The 18,647-nt window shown below is 32.9% G+C and overlaps 1 protein-coding gene across 1 annotated transcript in view; it reads left to right on the top strand.

Moving 5' to 3' along the window:
• Positions 1-12,672: 12,672 nt before the first annotated feature.
• The window catches only part of LOC134248218 (uncharacterized), a 45,532-nt gene continuing 39,557 nt past the window's right edge, over positions 12,673-18,647 (top strand). The window contains exons 1-2 of the mRNA XM_062730631.1: positions 12,673-12,895; positions 14,984-15,069. Of these exons, the coding sequence (XP_062586615.1) occupies positions 14,992-15,069 (78 nt within the window). The 5' untranslated portion in view covers positions 12,673-12,895; positions 14,984-14,991. The remainder of the gene's footprint in view (positions 12,896-14,983; positions 15,070-18,647) is intronic.

The following is an 18,647-nucleotide window of genomic DNA, read 5'->3' as shown; positions in this document are numbered from 1 at the left end:
AAACCAAGAAGATCAGGATAAAAGTGTTTAATCTGAGGAGACAGAGGAGACTAAAATACAAGAAGGGAGTACAAAAACTTTCTGTCTGATTTTTTTTCTGTCAGGTATAGTTTTAAAAATATACTGACACACAAAAGAAATGCAACAAGCAGTTAACAACAAATTTCTGATTTTTTTCATTGCATTATCTCTAAAAAGGAATTTAGTTTGTTAAAATGTACACTCATAAACATCAGAGATTTGATTTATTTGTTGAAACCTTAGAAATAACAAATGACTCTTTACCCTTCTGCCCAACCACTCATTTACAGTATGCAAGTCCACAATGCACAATAACAGCTCATTTGTACAATGCATTAATTAGGCCATACTAAAAATATTCCTAGATTATCATCCCCACCCTCCCCGATTTTATACCCCCACCTCGATTTTTAAATTTTTTTTTTTGTTTTTCATTGTCCTAATTCTGATTGGGATCAGTATTCATCTACCATTCTACATTCGTTTTAAATCCCGTGAAAGTCAACAAGAATTTGACAGTTGAAAAGATAGTAATTGCTGTAATACATGCGTATATATTTTGAACAAGGGTCATTGGTTGAAAAAAATGATGTGAAGTAAGAGATAATTGAACCTTTACTATGACTTTTATTCGGGTATTGTAGATAAAATTACACCGATTGACCAAGTCAATAAAAAATCTGCAAAATAGAAAATATAAAATAAAAGCCGCCCGCCCGCCTGGATTTAAAAAAAAAATTGGATGAGAATCTAGCAATTTATTTGTTATGGCTTTAGGTTTATAAATCTATTGATTTGAGCAATAAAAATATTCTTTGATATTTTTAAGTTCCCCTTTTCCTGAAGCTGAGGTCGGGTTTTCCTTGCTTTGGCACAGTATAGTAACCCTTGGACTTCTGGTCCCAGGATTAGGAAACAAACTTAAGTTTAACACTTCTGTAAAACAATATTGTAAAACAGTTTGACTTCTACAATATTTATGTACAACAGGAAGATTTTGACTTATAATTAAGCTTAAGATGCTTCATGATTTCTGGACCAAGTCTAAGGAATGTCACTCATTCTTCTGATACACACAGGCTTGATGAGTCATGATTCTTCCTTTACCTTTATTTTGAGAATTTCCAATTTAACTGATTTGCAATTTGTGAAAGATGTTCTTACTTTTAAGATCAGATCTAATAGACTTTATTTAATTTTTTCCCTTAAAATAAGATGTGTTGCTTTTGTGTTTCAGTATCGAAGCAAGTGCATCAAATTTAAATGTATTATAATTAATTTATTATCATTATTTTCATACTGATACATAGCAAATTAAACTGGAACATGAAATGTTGAGAATGAATTGGAGTATGATGTATTTTTATACAGTGGCTGGAACGTTATTGTTGACAACTTACACAAACGATCACGTTACACGAACAATTCCGCACGATTAAAGCACGATTAAACCTGTTACACGAACGATCTTTCACGTTCACGATTCTACATGTTACACGATCTTGCACGATTATTAACGCAAACGCACGTTTCTTCACTCAAAATAGTTCAAAATATTTAGGAATTAATATTTTCAAAAAGAAATAAAGCTTAATACTTATTTAAGATTTCAAAGAATTATTAATATTATTTCATAGACTTTAAAAAAAAAAACGGAAAGTGATATTCCTGTAACTAAATATATGCAAGACTTAATATTTCAGATTAAAGATAATTATTTCTAAGGTAATTCTCTGATCAAAGAAAACGGATTTTGTTCATTCTATTAGACGATGAACATGTATGTGGGTCATATAATTTGATTGAATTGGATATCATGATATGCAGAAAGGGGGATACGATTCAACGAAAATGGCATTGAATGACTTAAATAATAATTTCAAATTTTATCCTAATGTTTCCATTTATTCAATGTCTGATAAACTTGCTAATTATTCATATTTTTTTATTTGCAGAAATTTAAAATTAATTAGTTACAGATAAGCTCAAGAGATAAACACAGATAATCAAAACTCCCGAAAATCATGCCGTGTGCATGTATATTTGTCGACTAACTACATGTGGCTATGTAAGCATTGAGAAATGTTTATTTCTTTGTAAAAAAAAAAATTATTTTCAATGAATTGATTTCAATATTATCTTGACCACAATAAGAAGTAAATAATAATTAAATCTGATTTTTCAGAAAGGCGTAAGAGATCTAAGTACGGGTTACACAATATTGATCGCGCTATTTGACGAGAACTTAATATTGTACGACTTACTTTATTGCTTGTTTACGAGGTATAATTTGTTCGTTCTGCATTCTATTATGTAAATTGCGGTTTTTGATTTTGATTTGATTTTTTTTAATACATTAAGAAAAACAAACAAGGGAAATGCTTATTTTAGAAATAACATTCCGATAAAAACTTACAAAACGAAATTTACACGATTCTAAACACACGGTCTTGCACGATTAAAAATGCACACGATTGAGTCTGATACACAAACGATCTTTCACGTAAAACAAACGATCGCTCACGATACATGAACGATTCTACATGATTGGTTTGTCAACAATAACATTCCAGCCACTGTATCCCCACTCCGAATGAGAGAGGGTATACTGTTTTACCCTTGTGTGTCTGTCTGTCTGTCGCAGATTTCTCAGCAACTACTCATCGTAGATGTTTGAAATTTTAACACAATCTTGTCTGAGGTATCCCATACGGTGGAATACATTTTTGGTCAAATGCAAGGTCAACTTCTTGTTTGCCTGTGCATCTTTCCGTTTTATACACAACAAATTTTCGTCACAGTTTTTTCGGCAACTAATCATCGCACATCCATTCTGAGACATGCCATATGTTGGGATACATTTTTGATTAAATCCGATGTCAACTTCCTGTTTGTCTGTGCGTCTGTCTGTTTTGTACATAACAAATTTTTGTCCTAGTTTTCTCAGCAACTACTCATCCCAGATGCTTGAAATTTTAAAAAGTCTTCTCTGACACATGCCATACGTTGGGATACATTTTTGGTCAAATCCGATGTCAACTTCCTGTTTGTCTGTCCGTCTCATACATAAACAATTTTCGTCACAGTTTTCTCAGCAACCTCTCATCGCAGATGCTTGAATTTATTAACAAATCTTCTCGTAGGTATACCATACGGTGGGATTAATTTTAATATGATTCTGAGGTCAATTTCATATTTTCTTTGCATCTTACCGTAATTGAACTTGAGTACATATTAACATGATAGTGTTTATTCACACCAGAGCCGGGGTATTCCTAGTGAGCATTGGCTCACAGATTTCTTGTTATGACCATTACTTGTTTCAATGCAGCAGAAGATTTTTTTTCCAGAGCTTTCATAGCAGAAAATTTGACTTGCAGTTGAGAATCCATATGCATGACAATGAGAGATCTTATTAGGGGCATCAGTGTTTTACAAACACATTTTTTAATCAGATATTGTATCATTTTCTTTTTTTTTAGGTAGAACCCTATTATCTTGTCCTGTAGGACCAGAGATTGAAAACAGACATAGAAAAGGAATAATTTGAAGATATTCTGTCCTTCTTTTTAGATCATGTTTATAATTAACAAACTTGTATCAAATCCCATTTTAAAATATCAGTATATATATATCTATTGCTTGTAGAGTAGAAATTGATAATATGTGTGACAATTGTTATATAAAATGAGAAAAGTCTGTTCATAATAAAAAATCTTAAATTTGAAAACCATATATAATGAATTTAATTAATGAGAATTCTCAATCATTTTACTATTTATAAGATGAGAGTTAAAGACTGAATTTTTATTTTCTCATTTTACATAATTATACAGTACACATATACTCACTCGTGGGCTCATGTAATATAGAGGATAGGAGCATTACATGGAGACTCGTAAGTGGGCCACAATGACTCCGGTGGCTCCGGAGGATACCCCTGCCTTTGAGCAGATAATACAATTAATGGATACTTGAACTGACACCTTATACAGTATATTTCTTTTGATTAAAATTGTGTTGATAGATAACAATATTAATGAAAAAGTGTTGCACAGGAAAGGGATTTTTCACTTTTTTTCTTGCATGAGGCCTGGCCTCTAGAAATTGGAAACACCTACTCGAAAATTCTGTTACCTGGCAATTAAATTTTTTTTTTTTAGACTTTGAGAGTCACTATGTAAATTCTATCATTCGATGACAACTTTATGAACCTGCTTCCTCAAAAAGAAACAAGCAAATTTTTAATTCTAATCATTGCAAAGGCTTAATTAGAGCCAAACACAAGAATATTGGTGTACCTTGTAGGATTGAATCACTGTGTAATTTTGTCTAGAAGCAAATGAATGCATGGGTTTTGTGCTTATTAATTTTTTGGTTACAAATTTTAAAGTGAATTTCTGTAATTTATACGGGTAGGCCCGTACTTTCAGAATTTTCTGTCAAACCGATCATTTCCTTGAATAAGTCTTAAACTAACTAAAACACTCATAAAAGACATCTTTGCAGCTTTATAAGATTTTATTTCAATAGATAGGTGATAATCAGAACTTTATATTGATTTGCAAAATTAAAACCAGATCCGTAAAAGTGTGGGCCTTCCTTAAATGAAGATATGTTATTTAAATTGTAAAAATGGGAAAAAAATGCTAGGCATCTGAAAAAAAAAAATAAAATACTTTTTTTATAAATCTGACAACTAAAATAAATACTCGGTAAATATAGGCCTACATTGATTTAAACATTAAAATTAGATCATTCTGTTGTGTTCAGATATGGAATTTTCCTTATATGTATCCAGGATGTCGAAATCGCTAGCTAGTTAACATCTTAATTTTTAGAAAATTATTAAATATTCATTTTAAAGAACTTCAATGACCTTCTTCCCCTCCAAAGGTGTCAGTTTAATATATCTTGCAAATTGGGGGACCCACAGCCTAGAGTGTTTAAGCCATGTATTGCTATTTTTAGCATATGACCTTTCTGATAAAAGTATCTGGTACCCCTCTGCCTTATGTACTACATAGTAGTCAAGAACCATCAATGACAACTTCAACCAAAATTCTTTGGATGAACTAGATTCATTCATTAAAAGTCATCATTTCGTAAGTTTTATGGTCGATACAATGACCTTGTCAGCATATGCAATTAATTTTCAAGTCAAATACTGATCAACTATTTTCATACTAATTGTTTGGCCATTATTTACACACTGATAACCAAAGGATTTTTCTGTTATTTCAAGGAGCACACAGAAGGTGAGAGTGGTCCACTGGGTATGCCCATTCCTCCATGGCAACTGATCCCACCTCTGATGTTTTCAAAGGTCCTTGCTCTGCTTCTATTTTGTACAAGCTTGAATACGGTTTTTAGCTCACCTGAGCCGAAGGCTCAAGTGAGCTTTTCTGATCATATTGTGTCCGTCGTCCGTCTGTCCGTCCGTCTGTCCGTCCGTAAACTTTTCACATTTTCGACTTCTTCTCAAGAACCACTGGGCCAATTTCGACCAAACTTGGTACAAAGCATCCTTGGGTGAAGGGGAATTTAAATTGTTAAAATGAAGGGACATATTCCCTCGCAAGGGGAGATAATCAAGAAAAGACAAAAATAGGATGGGGTCATTAAAAAATCTTCTTCTCAAGAACCACTGGGCCAGAAAAGCTGAAACTTATGTGGAAGCATCCTGGGGTAGTGTAGATTCTAAATTGTTCAAATCATGACCCCCGGGGATTGGGCGGGGCCACAATGGTGAATCAAAGTTTTACATAGAAATATATAGGAAAAATCTTTGAAAATCTTCTTCTCAAGAACCATTGTGTCAGAAAAGCTGTAACTTATGTGGAAGCATCCTGGGGTAGTGTAGATTCTAAATTGTTCAAATCATAACCCCCGGGGATTGGGCGGGGCCACAATGGGGAAACAAAGTTTTTCATAGAAATATATAGGAAAAAAACTTTGAAAATCTTCTTCTCAAGAACCACTGTGCCTGAAAAGCTGAGACTTATGTGGAAACATCCTGGGGTAGTGTAGATTCTAAATTGTTTAAATCAAGACCCCCGGGGATTGGGCAGGGCCACAATGGGGAATCAAAGTTTTACATAGAAATATATAGGAAAAATCTTTGAAAATCTTCTTCTCAGGAACCACTGTGTCAGAAAAGCTGAAACTTATGTGGAAGCATCCTGGGGTAGTGTAGATTCTAAATTGTGCAAATCAAGACCCCCGGGGATTGGGCGGGGCCACAATGGGGAATCAAAGTTTTACATAGAAATATATAGGAAAAATCTGTGTAGATTTCAAATTGTCTAAATTATGATCAGTGGGGTAGGGTGGGGTCACAATATGTATTACAAGGGGTAAATCTAGTAAAGTACAGAATTGTCAAAGCTTCTCAGGTGAGCGATGTGGCCCATGGGCCTCTTGTTAATCGAACCCCTGACCCAGGGCCATGAATTTTACAATTTTGGTAGAGGACTCAATGCTGATTACAATCATGTCAACAGTTTGACTGCTTGATGTTCGGGAGTAAAGAAGATTTTTAAAGATTGCATTAATTTTGGTGGTTTTGGCCCCACCCCTCTGGCCCAATGGGGTAAGGGGTCATGAATTTCACAACATTCTTCTTCACCCATAGATGCTTTGTGCTAAATTTGGTTACAATTGGTTCAGTGGTTGCAGAGAAGAAGCTGAAATGTTCAAATGTTAATGCACAACGCACAACGACAGGCGAAACAGATATTGTATATTGTAAAATATTTACATTCCGTGTATTTTTCCTTATGAAATTCATTACAAATCCACAACATTCAAATTTTTATAACACACGCGAAACCTTGTCACTGTGCTTTATAATACACAGTAGGAACTATATGCATTTTCTATAATCTAGGAACACCAAAATGTACAATGTTTTGATTCAATTTAATCAAAAACTATCATCCTGTTGAATTAACGTAAAATTACTACAAATATGCGTTTAAAATTAATTTGTCACTTTTTTCCTCGCAATGTTTGTTTGTGTTATTTAACTTTGCAACGTCATCTGAGGTCACAAATGGCTATTAAGTCTATTAAACACATCAGTTTTGAATGGCACTAAATTCACATAAAACATTAACGAAATCAGTAATAATGAAGCAGGAAAATTAGAGAATGTAAATATAAGCATTGAATTCATATTTTTGAATGTCTTCGGTCCTTTAACACACCTGACCGTGCTGACAAATTTATCATACCGCGCTAACGCTCGGTATTCAATTTGTCGGCACGGCCAGGTGTGTTACAGGACCGAAGACAGCCAAAAATATGAATTCAATGCTTAATTAAAAGTCACACAATTTTTTAGCTCTACTGGTCAGAGACCAGAAGAGCTTATGCGATAGTAATGCGTCCGTCGTCCGTCCGTCTGTCTGTCTGTCTAGCTGTCTGTCTGTCCGTCTGTAAACAATTTTTCAAAATGCTACTCCTCGTACAGTTTTGGTCTGATTTCAATATAACTTGGCACACAAGTAGAGTACACTAAGATACATAATTCTGTATATCGGTTTTTGATTTCGATGAACGGTGTTGCCATGGTTACTAAAAATAGAATTTTCTGTGAAATTCTTTCAAAATGCTACTCCTCCTACAGTTTTAGTCTGATTTCAATATAACTTGGCACACAAGTAGACTACACTAAGATACATAATTCTATTTATCGGTTTTTGATTTCGATGAACGGTGTTGCCGTGGTTACTAAAAATAGAAATTTCTGTGAAATTCTTTCAAAATGCTACTCCTCCTACAGTTTTAGTCTGATTTCAATATAACTTGGCACACAAGTAGACTACACTAAGATACATAATTCTATATATTGGTTTTTGATTTCGATGAACGGTGTTGCTGTGGTTACTAAAAATAGAAATTTCTGTGAAATTCTTTCAAAATGCTACTCCTCCTACAGTTTTGGTCTGATTTCAATATAACATGGCACACAAGTAGACTACACTAAGATACATAATTCTGTGTATTGGTTTTTTATTTCGATGAATGGTGTTGATGTGGTTACTAAAAATAGAAATTTCTGTGAAATTCTTTCAAAATGCTACTCCTCCTACAGTTTTGGTCTGATTTCAATATAACTTGGCACACAAGTAGACTACACTAAGATACATAATTCTATTTATTGGTTTTTGATTTCGGTGAACGGTGTTGCTGTGGTTACTAAAAATAGAAATTTGTGTGAAATTCTTTCAAAATGCTACTCCTCCTACAGTTTTAGTCTGATTTCAATATAACTTGGCACACAAGTAGACTACACTAAGATACATAATTCTGTGTATTGGTTTTTTATTTCGATGAATGGTGTTGATGTGGTTACTAAAAATAGAAATTTCTGTGAAATTCTTTCAAAATGCTACTCCTCCTACAGTTTTGGTCTAATTTCAATATAACTTGGCACACAAGTAGACTACACTAAGATACATAATTCTGTATATCGATTTCTGATTTCGATGAACGGTGTTGCTGTGGTTACTAAAAATAGAAATTTGTGTGAAATTCTTTCAAAATGCTACTCCTCCTACAGTTTGGTCTGATTTCAATATAACATGGCACACAAGTAGACTACACTAAGATACATAATTCTATGTATCAGTTTTTCACTTCAATGAACGGTGTTGCCGTGGTTACTAAAAATAGAAATTTCTGTTAAATACTCTCAAAATGCTACTCCAAATACAGTTTTAGTGTGATTATAATATAATGTGGCATGCAAGTAGACTACATTAAGAACATAAAGAGACTTAATCAAGGATCATTATTCTATTTATTGCTGTAGAAAAGTTTCAATTCCCAACTGCTTAAGTACTTTTCTCTTCCTTTGCTATAAGTACAAACCAGTAGAGCTTCAGTCTCGACAGAGACTTCTGGTTCCAATTAGAATTGAAAATGTATGCAAGAGTGATCAACCTTTAAGTTTCTTATTATATTGTATCATGAAATTAGAATACTGCATCAATACTCAACCATTGCAAAATTGTAAAGAATTTGTTTGATAAGTTAAATGAATTATTTTGATATGATACAAATTCAAAATTCTCAAAAGCCTTCCTTTGTCTTTGCTGTGTTTTTTGATATTTTTCTCCTTAAGCTAGGGTAGGATGGGTCCATGAAACAGGATCAAAGTTGCATGCGGGAAATATCTTTACACAAGAGGCCCGTGGGCCACATCGCTCACCTGAGGACTGTGACTAAGAAAAAGTAGAAATTGATTTATTATTGAATAATTCGAATCTTAATTTATTCATTGATTCCCAGTGTTCTGATTGGAGGAGAACATATTCAAGAAAAAGTTTACACATTGATGATTTTCAATCAGAACTACTTTTTTTACTGTTGTAAAAACAATGAAAACAGATACTTCCTAGTCCGTTTTAGCTAAATTATGATTACAAGAAATTAAACTTGAAATAATAAATGAATGAAAAGGAGATAAACAGGACTGACAGACAGGAATATTATGTTTATGTCACTGTTGGATCACGAGTGTGAATGTTAAAAAATCGCTGATCAAGCTGTCATTTTCTCAACATTCCATAGGACTATCAGCTCAGTTGGTATCGTTGTAATAGGGAAAAGAAACTTACCTCAGACTCTTGTATTTTCAGCATCAAATTCATACTGGTTTATTTACATCCTACAGATCTCATATTCTCTCTAAATCTTTGAACAAACCACAGCAAATCGAGGATGTCGTCGGTCTGCAACTTTCGCTATGACGTTGTCATTAATGTCAACATGGCCATGATTGAGGACGAATTATTCTGGAGAATTAAACAACATTCAATGAGTTTTTATAAGTTTACTTATTGATCAATGTTTTGACAATTTAAGTTGGATTTTATCGATATTCATCTTGTATACGTTTCTTTGCGGCATAAAGTATTCCTACGCCATACAAAATAATGGATTGTATGGCAGCCTCAAAAAGCTTTGCTATTCTTGATAGAATCATTTTTAAACAATTTTCCTATATGTCTAAGTGAAACTTTGATTGGCCATTGTGGCCCCACCCTACCACTGGGGGTCATGGTTTGAACAAACTTGAATCTACACTACCTGAGGATGCTCCCATATAAATATGATCAATTATGGCTTTGTTATTCTTAAGAAGAAGATTTTTAAAGAATTTTTCTATATATTTCTATGTTATACTTTGATTGGCCATTGTGGCTCTGCCCTATTTCCCAGGGTCATGATTGGTACAAACTTGAATCTATGCTACCTGAGGATGCTTCCGTATAAATAAGATCAATTATGACTTTGCTATTCTTGATAAGAAGATTTTTTTTTAAATTCCTGTATATTTCAATCTATGTTAAATTTGATCGTCCGTTGTGGCCCGCCCTACCCCCGGGGTCATGATTTGAACAAACTTGAAATAACACTACCTGAAGCTGCTTCCATATAAGTATGATCAATTATGGCTTTCCTAGCTAGGCCTATTCTTGATAAGAAAATTTAAAAGAATTTTCCTATAACTTTCTATTTAAAACTTTGATCAGCCATTTTTGCCCCGTCCTATCCCAAGGGTCATGATTTTAACAAAAATGAATCTACAAAACTTGAGGATGCTTCCATATGAATACATGTATGACCAATTATGGCTTTGCAATTCTTGAGAAGATTTTTAAAAAATTCCTTTATATTTCTATATTAAAATTTGATAGGCCATTTTGGCCCGTCCCTACCCCCGGGGGTCATGATTTGAACAAACTTGAATCTACCCTACCTGAGGATGCTTCCATATAAATATGATCAATTGTGGATTTGCTATTCTAGAGAAGAAGATTTTTAAAGAATTTTCTCATATTATAAGGTCAGCCATTGGGCCCCCTTCCTACCCCCGGGTCATGATTTGAACAAACTTGAATATACACTACCTGAGAATGCTTCCATATAAATATGATCAATTATGGCTTTGTCATTCTTGAGAAGATTTTTAAAGAATTTCTATATTTTTCTATGTAAAACTTTGGTCGGCCATTGTGGCCCTACCCTACCCCCGGGGGTCAAGATTTGAACAAACTTGAATCTTCACTACCTGAAGATGCTTCCCTATAAGTTTCATCTCTCCTGGCACAGTGGTTCTTGAGAAGAAGATTTTAAACTACATGTATACCACCAAATTTTCATTAATTCCCAATTATCTCCCCTTGAATGAGGGCGCCGCCCCTCATTTGAACAAACTTGAATTTCCTTCACCGAAGGATGCTTTGTGGCAAGTTTGGTTGAAATTGGCCAAGCGGTTCTTGAGAAGAAGTCGAAAACAGACAGCTAGACAGCTTATAATTGTGAATTTTGTGGCCCCAGGATCAGGGGTTCTGGAGTTAGGGCAGGGCTCTATTGCTTATATAGTGAAAATGCATTATTTCTTTGAAAATTTTCTTCTCTGCTCTGGGTATTAAATAAACTAACTAAGTACATAGTTATGATGAGCAAGAGTGCCTCTACCCAAATTGTGAATTTTATGGCCCCAGGGTCAGGGGTTCTGGTGTTAGGGCAGGACTCAATTGATTATATAGTGAAAATGCACTTATTCTTTGAAAAACTTCTCTGCTCCTGGGCATTAAATAAACTAACTAAGTTCATAGTAATGACGTGCAAGGACACTTCTTATAGAATTTTGAATTTCAAGGCCCCTGGGTCAGGGATACCAAGGGGGGGGGGCTCTACTTATATACTGAAAATGAATGGTTTGAAATTTTCTTCTTGATATTAATCAAACATTGTGCAATGTGTAGAACTAGGGTCAGGGGCACTTCTGATTATTGGTGAATATTACTGATTATAGTTGAAATGCATGTTTTGTCACTCTTCCCTACCTACACATGTATGGGTATTAAGTAAACAAACTAAGCAATTGTTAAGTTATACCTATAAGGCCCATGAGCCTCTTGTTAGAACAAGTTTTACACCTTCCCTAAACAATTTTTACTTTGCCAAGAAATGAAGATATATATTTTTTACCTGTAAATTGCATATATTTTGACCAATATTTCAAAACTGCCCCCAACTTTTTCTTTTGTTAATTTAAACTACTTAATTCTTCAGTGACTGATCAGGACTTAACACAAAAAAGTTTAATACAAAAATACATTTTATTGCCTATTTGGATTTTTAATGCCTCAAATATGTTACTTTTTGTGCAAAAAGTTTACACAATAATTGATGCTCATTAATTTACAATATTTGTTCAATAATAAATATAATATACACTTATTTAACTGTTTTACATAAAGTAAAATTACAATTACAGTCATAGTTTTATTGATAGAATATAATTAAGGGCATCGTCGCAAACCACGGCCAAAATGTACGATCCTCTCCCATTCTGGCTTCAGACGATGGATTAAGGGTAAAGTGATAAATATATGAGTTTAAATCTAATTAAGTGCAAAAAGGGTCAGCTGAATTGTACAGTAGTGAAGTAAGATGCAAACTGACGCCCTATTTTCTCTGCTGTTTTGAGTTACACAAACTTTATGAATATACATGCACTTATCCAAAATACACTTGAGGTTAGAAAAAAGATCGGGCGTGGTATACAGCATATTTCAAAACCCCCATTTACGATAATGGAGATCCACTACTATGGTACACCATATCATTATTATATACATGTTAGATAAAAGGATTCATTGAGCCGGAAAATGTCAAAATTGATAAAAACCAATTATTAATTGTTCCAGTTATTGTAGTGCTTTGTCAGCTAGTAAGGGGATTTTCAGTTTTACTCGACTTCCTTACTAACAGACTAAAGCCACGCGGTAGCCCAACAAAGGAATGGTGATTGGAAACGTGTGAGACGATTTGATTAAGTTTACCTCTAAAGGTAAGGATAGTTACATGTATCGTACAGTCATTTTACCACTAACGAATCAGTTTCTTGTTACGTTTTACACACACGCACACATTTTTGAATTACCAATTTTTCTTTGTTGTTTTAAAATTTGTACTACTTCCCCGAAAAAGGAACTGTGCCTAACCTGTTAAATAGGTGGTATTAAAATTTCCAAAATATGAATGGTACAGGCACAGGGTTGTAAAAAATGACACCCCTTATTTTCCTAGTTTAAGATTGATTTTCAGTATCAAATCAAGTGCCCTCTATTCTTGCGAACTTAACAAATTAAATCGGTTGGTAGGTTATTGTAGAATTATACCTCAAAGAAGATTCTACATTTATTAAGAATATCAGTATATTAATTACTTGTTGATTAAACGAGGCCTTTTTTAGCTGGATATTACGAAAACAGAATGATAAAAATTTTAATTCTTGGAAACAAATTTGTAAACTTGTATTATCATGTATTATGCTAAGAAAAATTAGAACGAAACTTTGTTACCTTGCCTATATTGTAGTCAATTGAGAGCACTTTCAAGATATGGACCATTTTTCATGTTTTTATATACAATTACTTACTAAAACTCCACAATAAACAAAGGAATTGAGAAATTAAAAAGAAATAAATGATGAAATGTTTTGATTTTCACATATCATGCAATTCACATCCCTCTTCATACTTGCCAACCTCCAGCATGTAAAAATCTGGTCATGACCAGATTTGGAAAGTAAAACATCTGGTCTTATTATATAGTCTATTTATAGTCCCTATATAATCTATACAAACGCAAACAATTCATAACACTACATATTCACCGGCTTTGAGGCCATATTTACCGGTGGGTCAATGCGCGTGCAACGGCATTATGACGTCACAATTAAAATATCAAACAACGTGTAAACGATGGTTGCAACGGCCACAGCGAGCTACATATCTGTGCAGGAAAACAATTATTCAAACCTATTTCAGGATTATTTTTTAACATCTGGACGTCTTACACATAGCAAAACTTGGAAAGGAAAACACCGAGGCTACAAACAGTAATCTGGAGATTTTTTTTTTTATTTTCAACAAGGGAAGATCGCAAATGAAAATGGTGTCGTCATACAGCCTTCAATGTCTTAACTATTCAAATTCTGACTACCGTGAAATCACTAATTTTCGTGGGGAGTTAATTTTCGTTGTTTTCGTGGTATGAAGAGACCCACGAATTTATGTCCACCACGAAGTGTAAATTTTTATATGCACAACTGCTAAAAAGTTTTTCATCCACGAAATCAAATCTCAACGAACCAACATTTTTTCCTCAAACCACTAAAACTTGACCCTACGAAAATATGTGATATTACAGTATATAATAAAACAATTATGGACTCTTTTGGTGTTGAATATGGTTTGTTATTCACCAGAAAAATATCCATATTGACCTCGGCTCCACCTCGGTCAATATGGATATTTTTCTGGTGAATAACAAACCATATTCAACATCAAAAGAGTCCATAATTGTATAATAACGCGTAACGACATTCATGACATATTAACCATGATAAAATAAAAATTTTATACATATATATGCAAAGTATTTGTGTATTGAGAATTCTTTTATTGAAAAGGGATTTAATTTACTGTCAATGACTATGCTAAAAATTTATACATAATTTAATTTAGATTTACAAGCAAAAAAAATGAAAATTGAAGGTTTCATGTATTAGTATTGACCTGAAGTAAGTGTGCATTTTTTTAAAGCCTTTTCAGTTTCTGCTAAATTTGAAAGTATACCAATTTCAGTTTTGAAGTTATTTTTCCTCCTCTTAATTAAATAACTACTGAAATATGTTTTAAATGTGAAGTTAGGCCTACACTGTTATCAATCACTTTATTTTATGTAGAATGAAAGTTTTTTTCCAAGATTCCTAGATATGTACATAAATTTCGTTTTTCTTTTTCTTGGTTCAATTAGAGACATGTGTTTAGTTCAACTTGTTTCTGGTTAAGAATAGCACGGTCAAAGCTTCACAGGTGAGTGATGTGGCTGATGGGCCTCTTGTAATTAATATATTTTTTTAATTTTGTAGATATTATAATGGCATCTAACCTACCTGATCAGTTGACAGAGGGAACTTTTAAAAGGAAAACAAGTGCGGATATAAGTTCAAGTTCTGTAAGTCTTTTGGAGCAGTTTTCTTTTTAAGTACTTCTATGTCATATATTGATTAGACATGCATGGGATATGCTTCTAGTGTGTTTCATTGTACCAGTCAAAGTTTCAGTTGCTGCAATTTCAGCAAAGGAATGACCAGGTTAATGTTTTTGGAGCAGGATAACATTTTTGGTGCAGATTTTGGTGTAGGTCTCAGTTTCAAGTAACTATAAGCCCTATGTTGACCAACTTGCATGGATGATAATCTGAGGATGTAAAATACCAGACTTGCTTCAGATACTGAATCTGACCTACATTTCTGGTTGAGTAAGCAGGTTAATGTTTTTGTTGCAGGTCTTATTTTCAGGAAAGTTGATACATCTAAGGATGTACACTACCAGACTTACTTCGGATGCTAAATCTGACCTACATTTTCCGGTTGAGTGAACAGGTTAATGTTGTTGGTGCAGGACTCATTTTCAAGTAACTATAAACCCTATGTTGACCAAACTTGCATGGTTGATACATCTAAGTTTGCATTCTACTTGGCTGACTTCGAATGCTGAATCTGACTTAAATTTTTTTTCTGTTTGAGTGTTTGGTGCAGGTCTCATTTCTAAGTAACTATTAAACCTGTGTTGTGCAAACTCACATGGATGATACATCTTAGGATGCACACTAATGGACTTGCTCCCGATGCTGAATTCGACATACATTTTCCAGATAATGGACCGGTAATGGGTAAAAGTTATGGGTGCAGGTCTATTACTAAGAAACTACAAGGTTTATATAAACCAAACTTGTCTAAATGATGCATGAAGGGATGAACACTCTCAAACTTGCTTCAGATGTTGGATTTTAATCACATTTTTGTGATGAAGAACTAGTTTGAAGTTTTTGATATAGATCTATTCCAAATAGGGATGTCAACGAATAATCGAGTACTCGACTATCGTTCGATCATATTGACTATCGACTAAAATTTCTTTATTCGATTATTCGTTAAAAATGTTTTTTATCAAAGTAATTTTGAATTCAAGGCAATAAACTTATATTTACCCATTTCATTTATTTAAAGATCATTATTTTCAAATGAAAAATTAAGGGTATGGTTTAACTGTTCAAAGGAAATTATTTGTACGTCGACAAACAAGTCTATTCAGAAAAAAATATTAATTACTAGTAAACAGCTATTACAAAATCGTAAATACATATAAATCGGGGTCAGTTGATATGAGAGTACTTAAACCGTGTTTTCATTTTCTGATATTAATTTCTTACAATCATTGATTGTTTGTACAAAATATCATAATTTAAATTTATCCCAAGCTCTAGCTCTCTTTTTGTTTTTATAACAGATGCGTTTTAATTGTTTACCTGTCAAAGATCATTGACAGGCATGTAATAATTGGCTTCAATTATGGGGTACATGTACTGTCGTTATGTAAAGAAAGAATAAATACGGGCGTTTGGTATCCTGCATTTAGATTAAACTTGCAGCTAATATATTGATTTTGATATTAAATACATTTGATACATATTGATGTACAATTTTTATTGGACTACTTACATGTTTACAATTAGGAAATTCGTTGTACTAGTATATCGGTGATATCGTCTAGGTTAAATATTGTAAACTACTCTGTAAAGGATAAACAGTAAAACTGGTACGAAAAAATAATTAAAATTAAACGAATATTCGACTATCGTTCGACTAAAGCATCCGATTATTCGACTAAGCTGTTCGAGTAAAATTGACATCCCTAATTCCAAAGTATCATATCAAAATTGCACAAATTTTGCATTTGGTTAATTTTGTGATTTTGTCTCACTTAAGGTAGTTCTATACTTGGCACTAAATGGGCTCAATCTTTAAAAATCTGCTTTTATAAAATAGACAATTACATCCCAGCAATGGATAGACACAAGAAAAATTATATGTCAACATGTTCACTTTTCCGCTATAGCCTATCGGAGTATATACCCCGAAATGTAAAATACTGAAATTTTACGTATCCTAGATTTTCTTGTTTATAAATTAATTTAAGTCTAAATATTCAATTTTAATACCCAAAATAGAGTAGAAACATGTTATTTAACAATAAAATATCATTGTTTTGCATGAATTATTATAAGCTATTGTATCAAAATTAAATGTGAAAAAATATGCTTCACAAGACAATCTCGGTCATTTAAAAAAAATTATGGACTCAAACTTTGTAAATTTGCATTTTTTTTTCTTAATTTAAATTTAAGAAAAATAATAAGCTTAAAAAATTATATGTCGACGCATTTCTATACGTGGTGTGAGCTCTACACTAAAGGGACCCCCCTATTTTCTTTCTTCCAGAAGTAATACATTGCCACATATTTCTGTAATACTGTTAATGTTTGAGTGTATACTTTTATTAACAAGGTTGTACATTATTTAAAACAATAATTATACACATTAAAAACCTATTGTCCCTAAAATGTATCTTATTTTACTCAAAAAAAAAAAAAAAAAAAAAAAAACACACTTGTCTTTAAGGTGGATGTACGGCCACCTTTAGTGCAGAGAGAGCAAAATGTTAACATTTCTTGAAATGGCTAAAGTACATTATATTTTGATCAAATTTTAAACCCTTATGATAAAGATACAATAAATATGCATAACTGAATGCATGCTGTGCATATGTAATCTATACTTTTGCAGAAAAATGCTTTTGAAATGCTCCTTAGAACTGCGCAGCTACAGAATTCAGCAGAACCTTAAAAAATCCAAAAAAATATGCAAACTGTGCATTAATATTCTCTCTACAACCATTTGTTGAGAAAATGTCTAAATTTTGCACTTTTAAAACAAGATATCATTGTCTTCAAAAAGAGTGTAAAGAACCCTGAAAGTAGTTCATTGATAGCAGCACGTGGTCTATTTTTAGCACAGAATTTTGTTTTCCAGACCTCTTCTTAATATGGAGGGACATAACAATCTTTAAATGTAGAAGAGAATTACAGTTGCAAAATATTTCAAATAATATGAACACTTTTAAAAGAGGAAAGGTGTTATTGTATGGCTTAAATTGAAGTAATTTATTTAGTATTAATATCGAATATCGAAAAGTTGTTATATATAGTACGTATTGAAATAAACTCTTTGATTCCAGGTAAGAAAAATGAGCACCATTAAAGTTTAAAATTAAGAGTTTGTAAGTTTGCCACAGATAACTTATAATATCTATCAAAAAATTAATTATCACCAATGAAACACAAAGAAATTAAATACATAAAATCGATATGAAAAACCTTGTGTTAGTATCAACTAGTACGAGGGGTGATCAAAAAGTTCTCGAACTATATATCTACAAAACCACAATTTAGATTAGAAACAAATTTGGTGCATATTCAAGTTCTATAAATAGCATATGCTGAATAAAGTTTTGCTCACAATGTGAAAATGAAGTCATTATACAAGTACTTGTGACGAAAAATGGTTGTGTTAGTGGAACTCATTCAACAAACGACTAAAATATTTATGGTATATCTTAAAAATGCCTTTGAAGTAACGAATAAGAATTTGTTCAAACTAACACCATTTTCAATGCATTTTTCATCTCGTG

Source organism: Saccostrea cucullata, unplaced genomic scaffold (assembly GCF_032062105.1).
Source record: "Saccostrea cucullata isolate Sc308-1 unplaced genomic scaffold, CSIRO_AGI_Scuc_v1 ctg1980, whole genome shotgun sequence".
NCBI lineage: Eukaryota > Metazoa > Mollusca > Bivalvia > Ostreida > Ostreidae > Saccostrea > Saccostrea cuccullata.
This window is presented reverse-complemented; position numbering and strand designations above follow the sequence as displayed.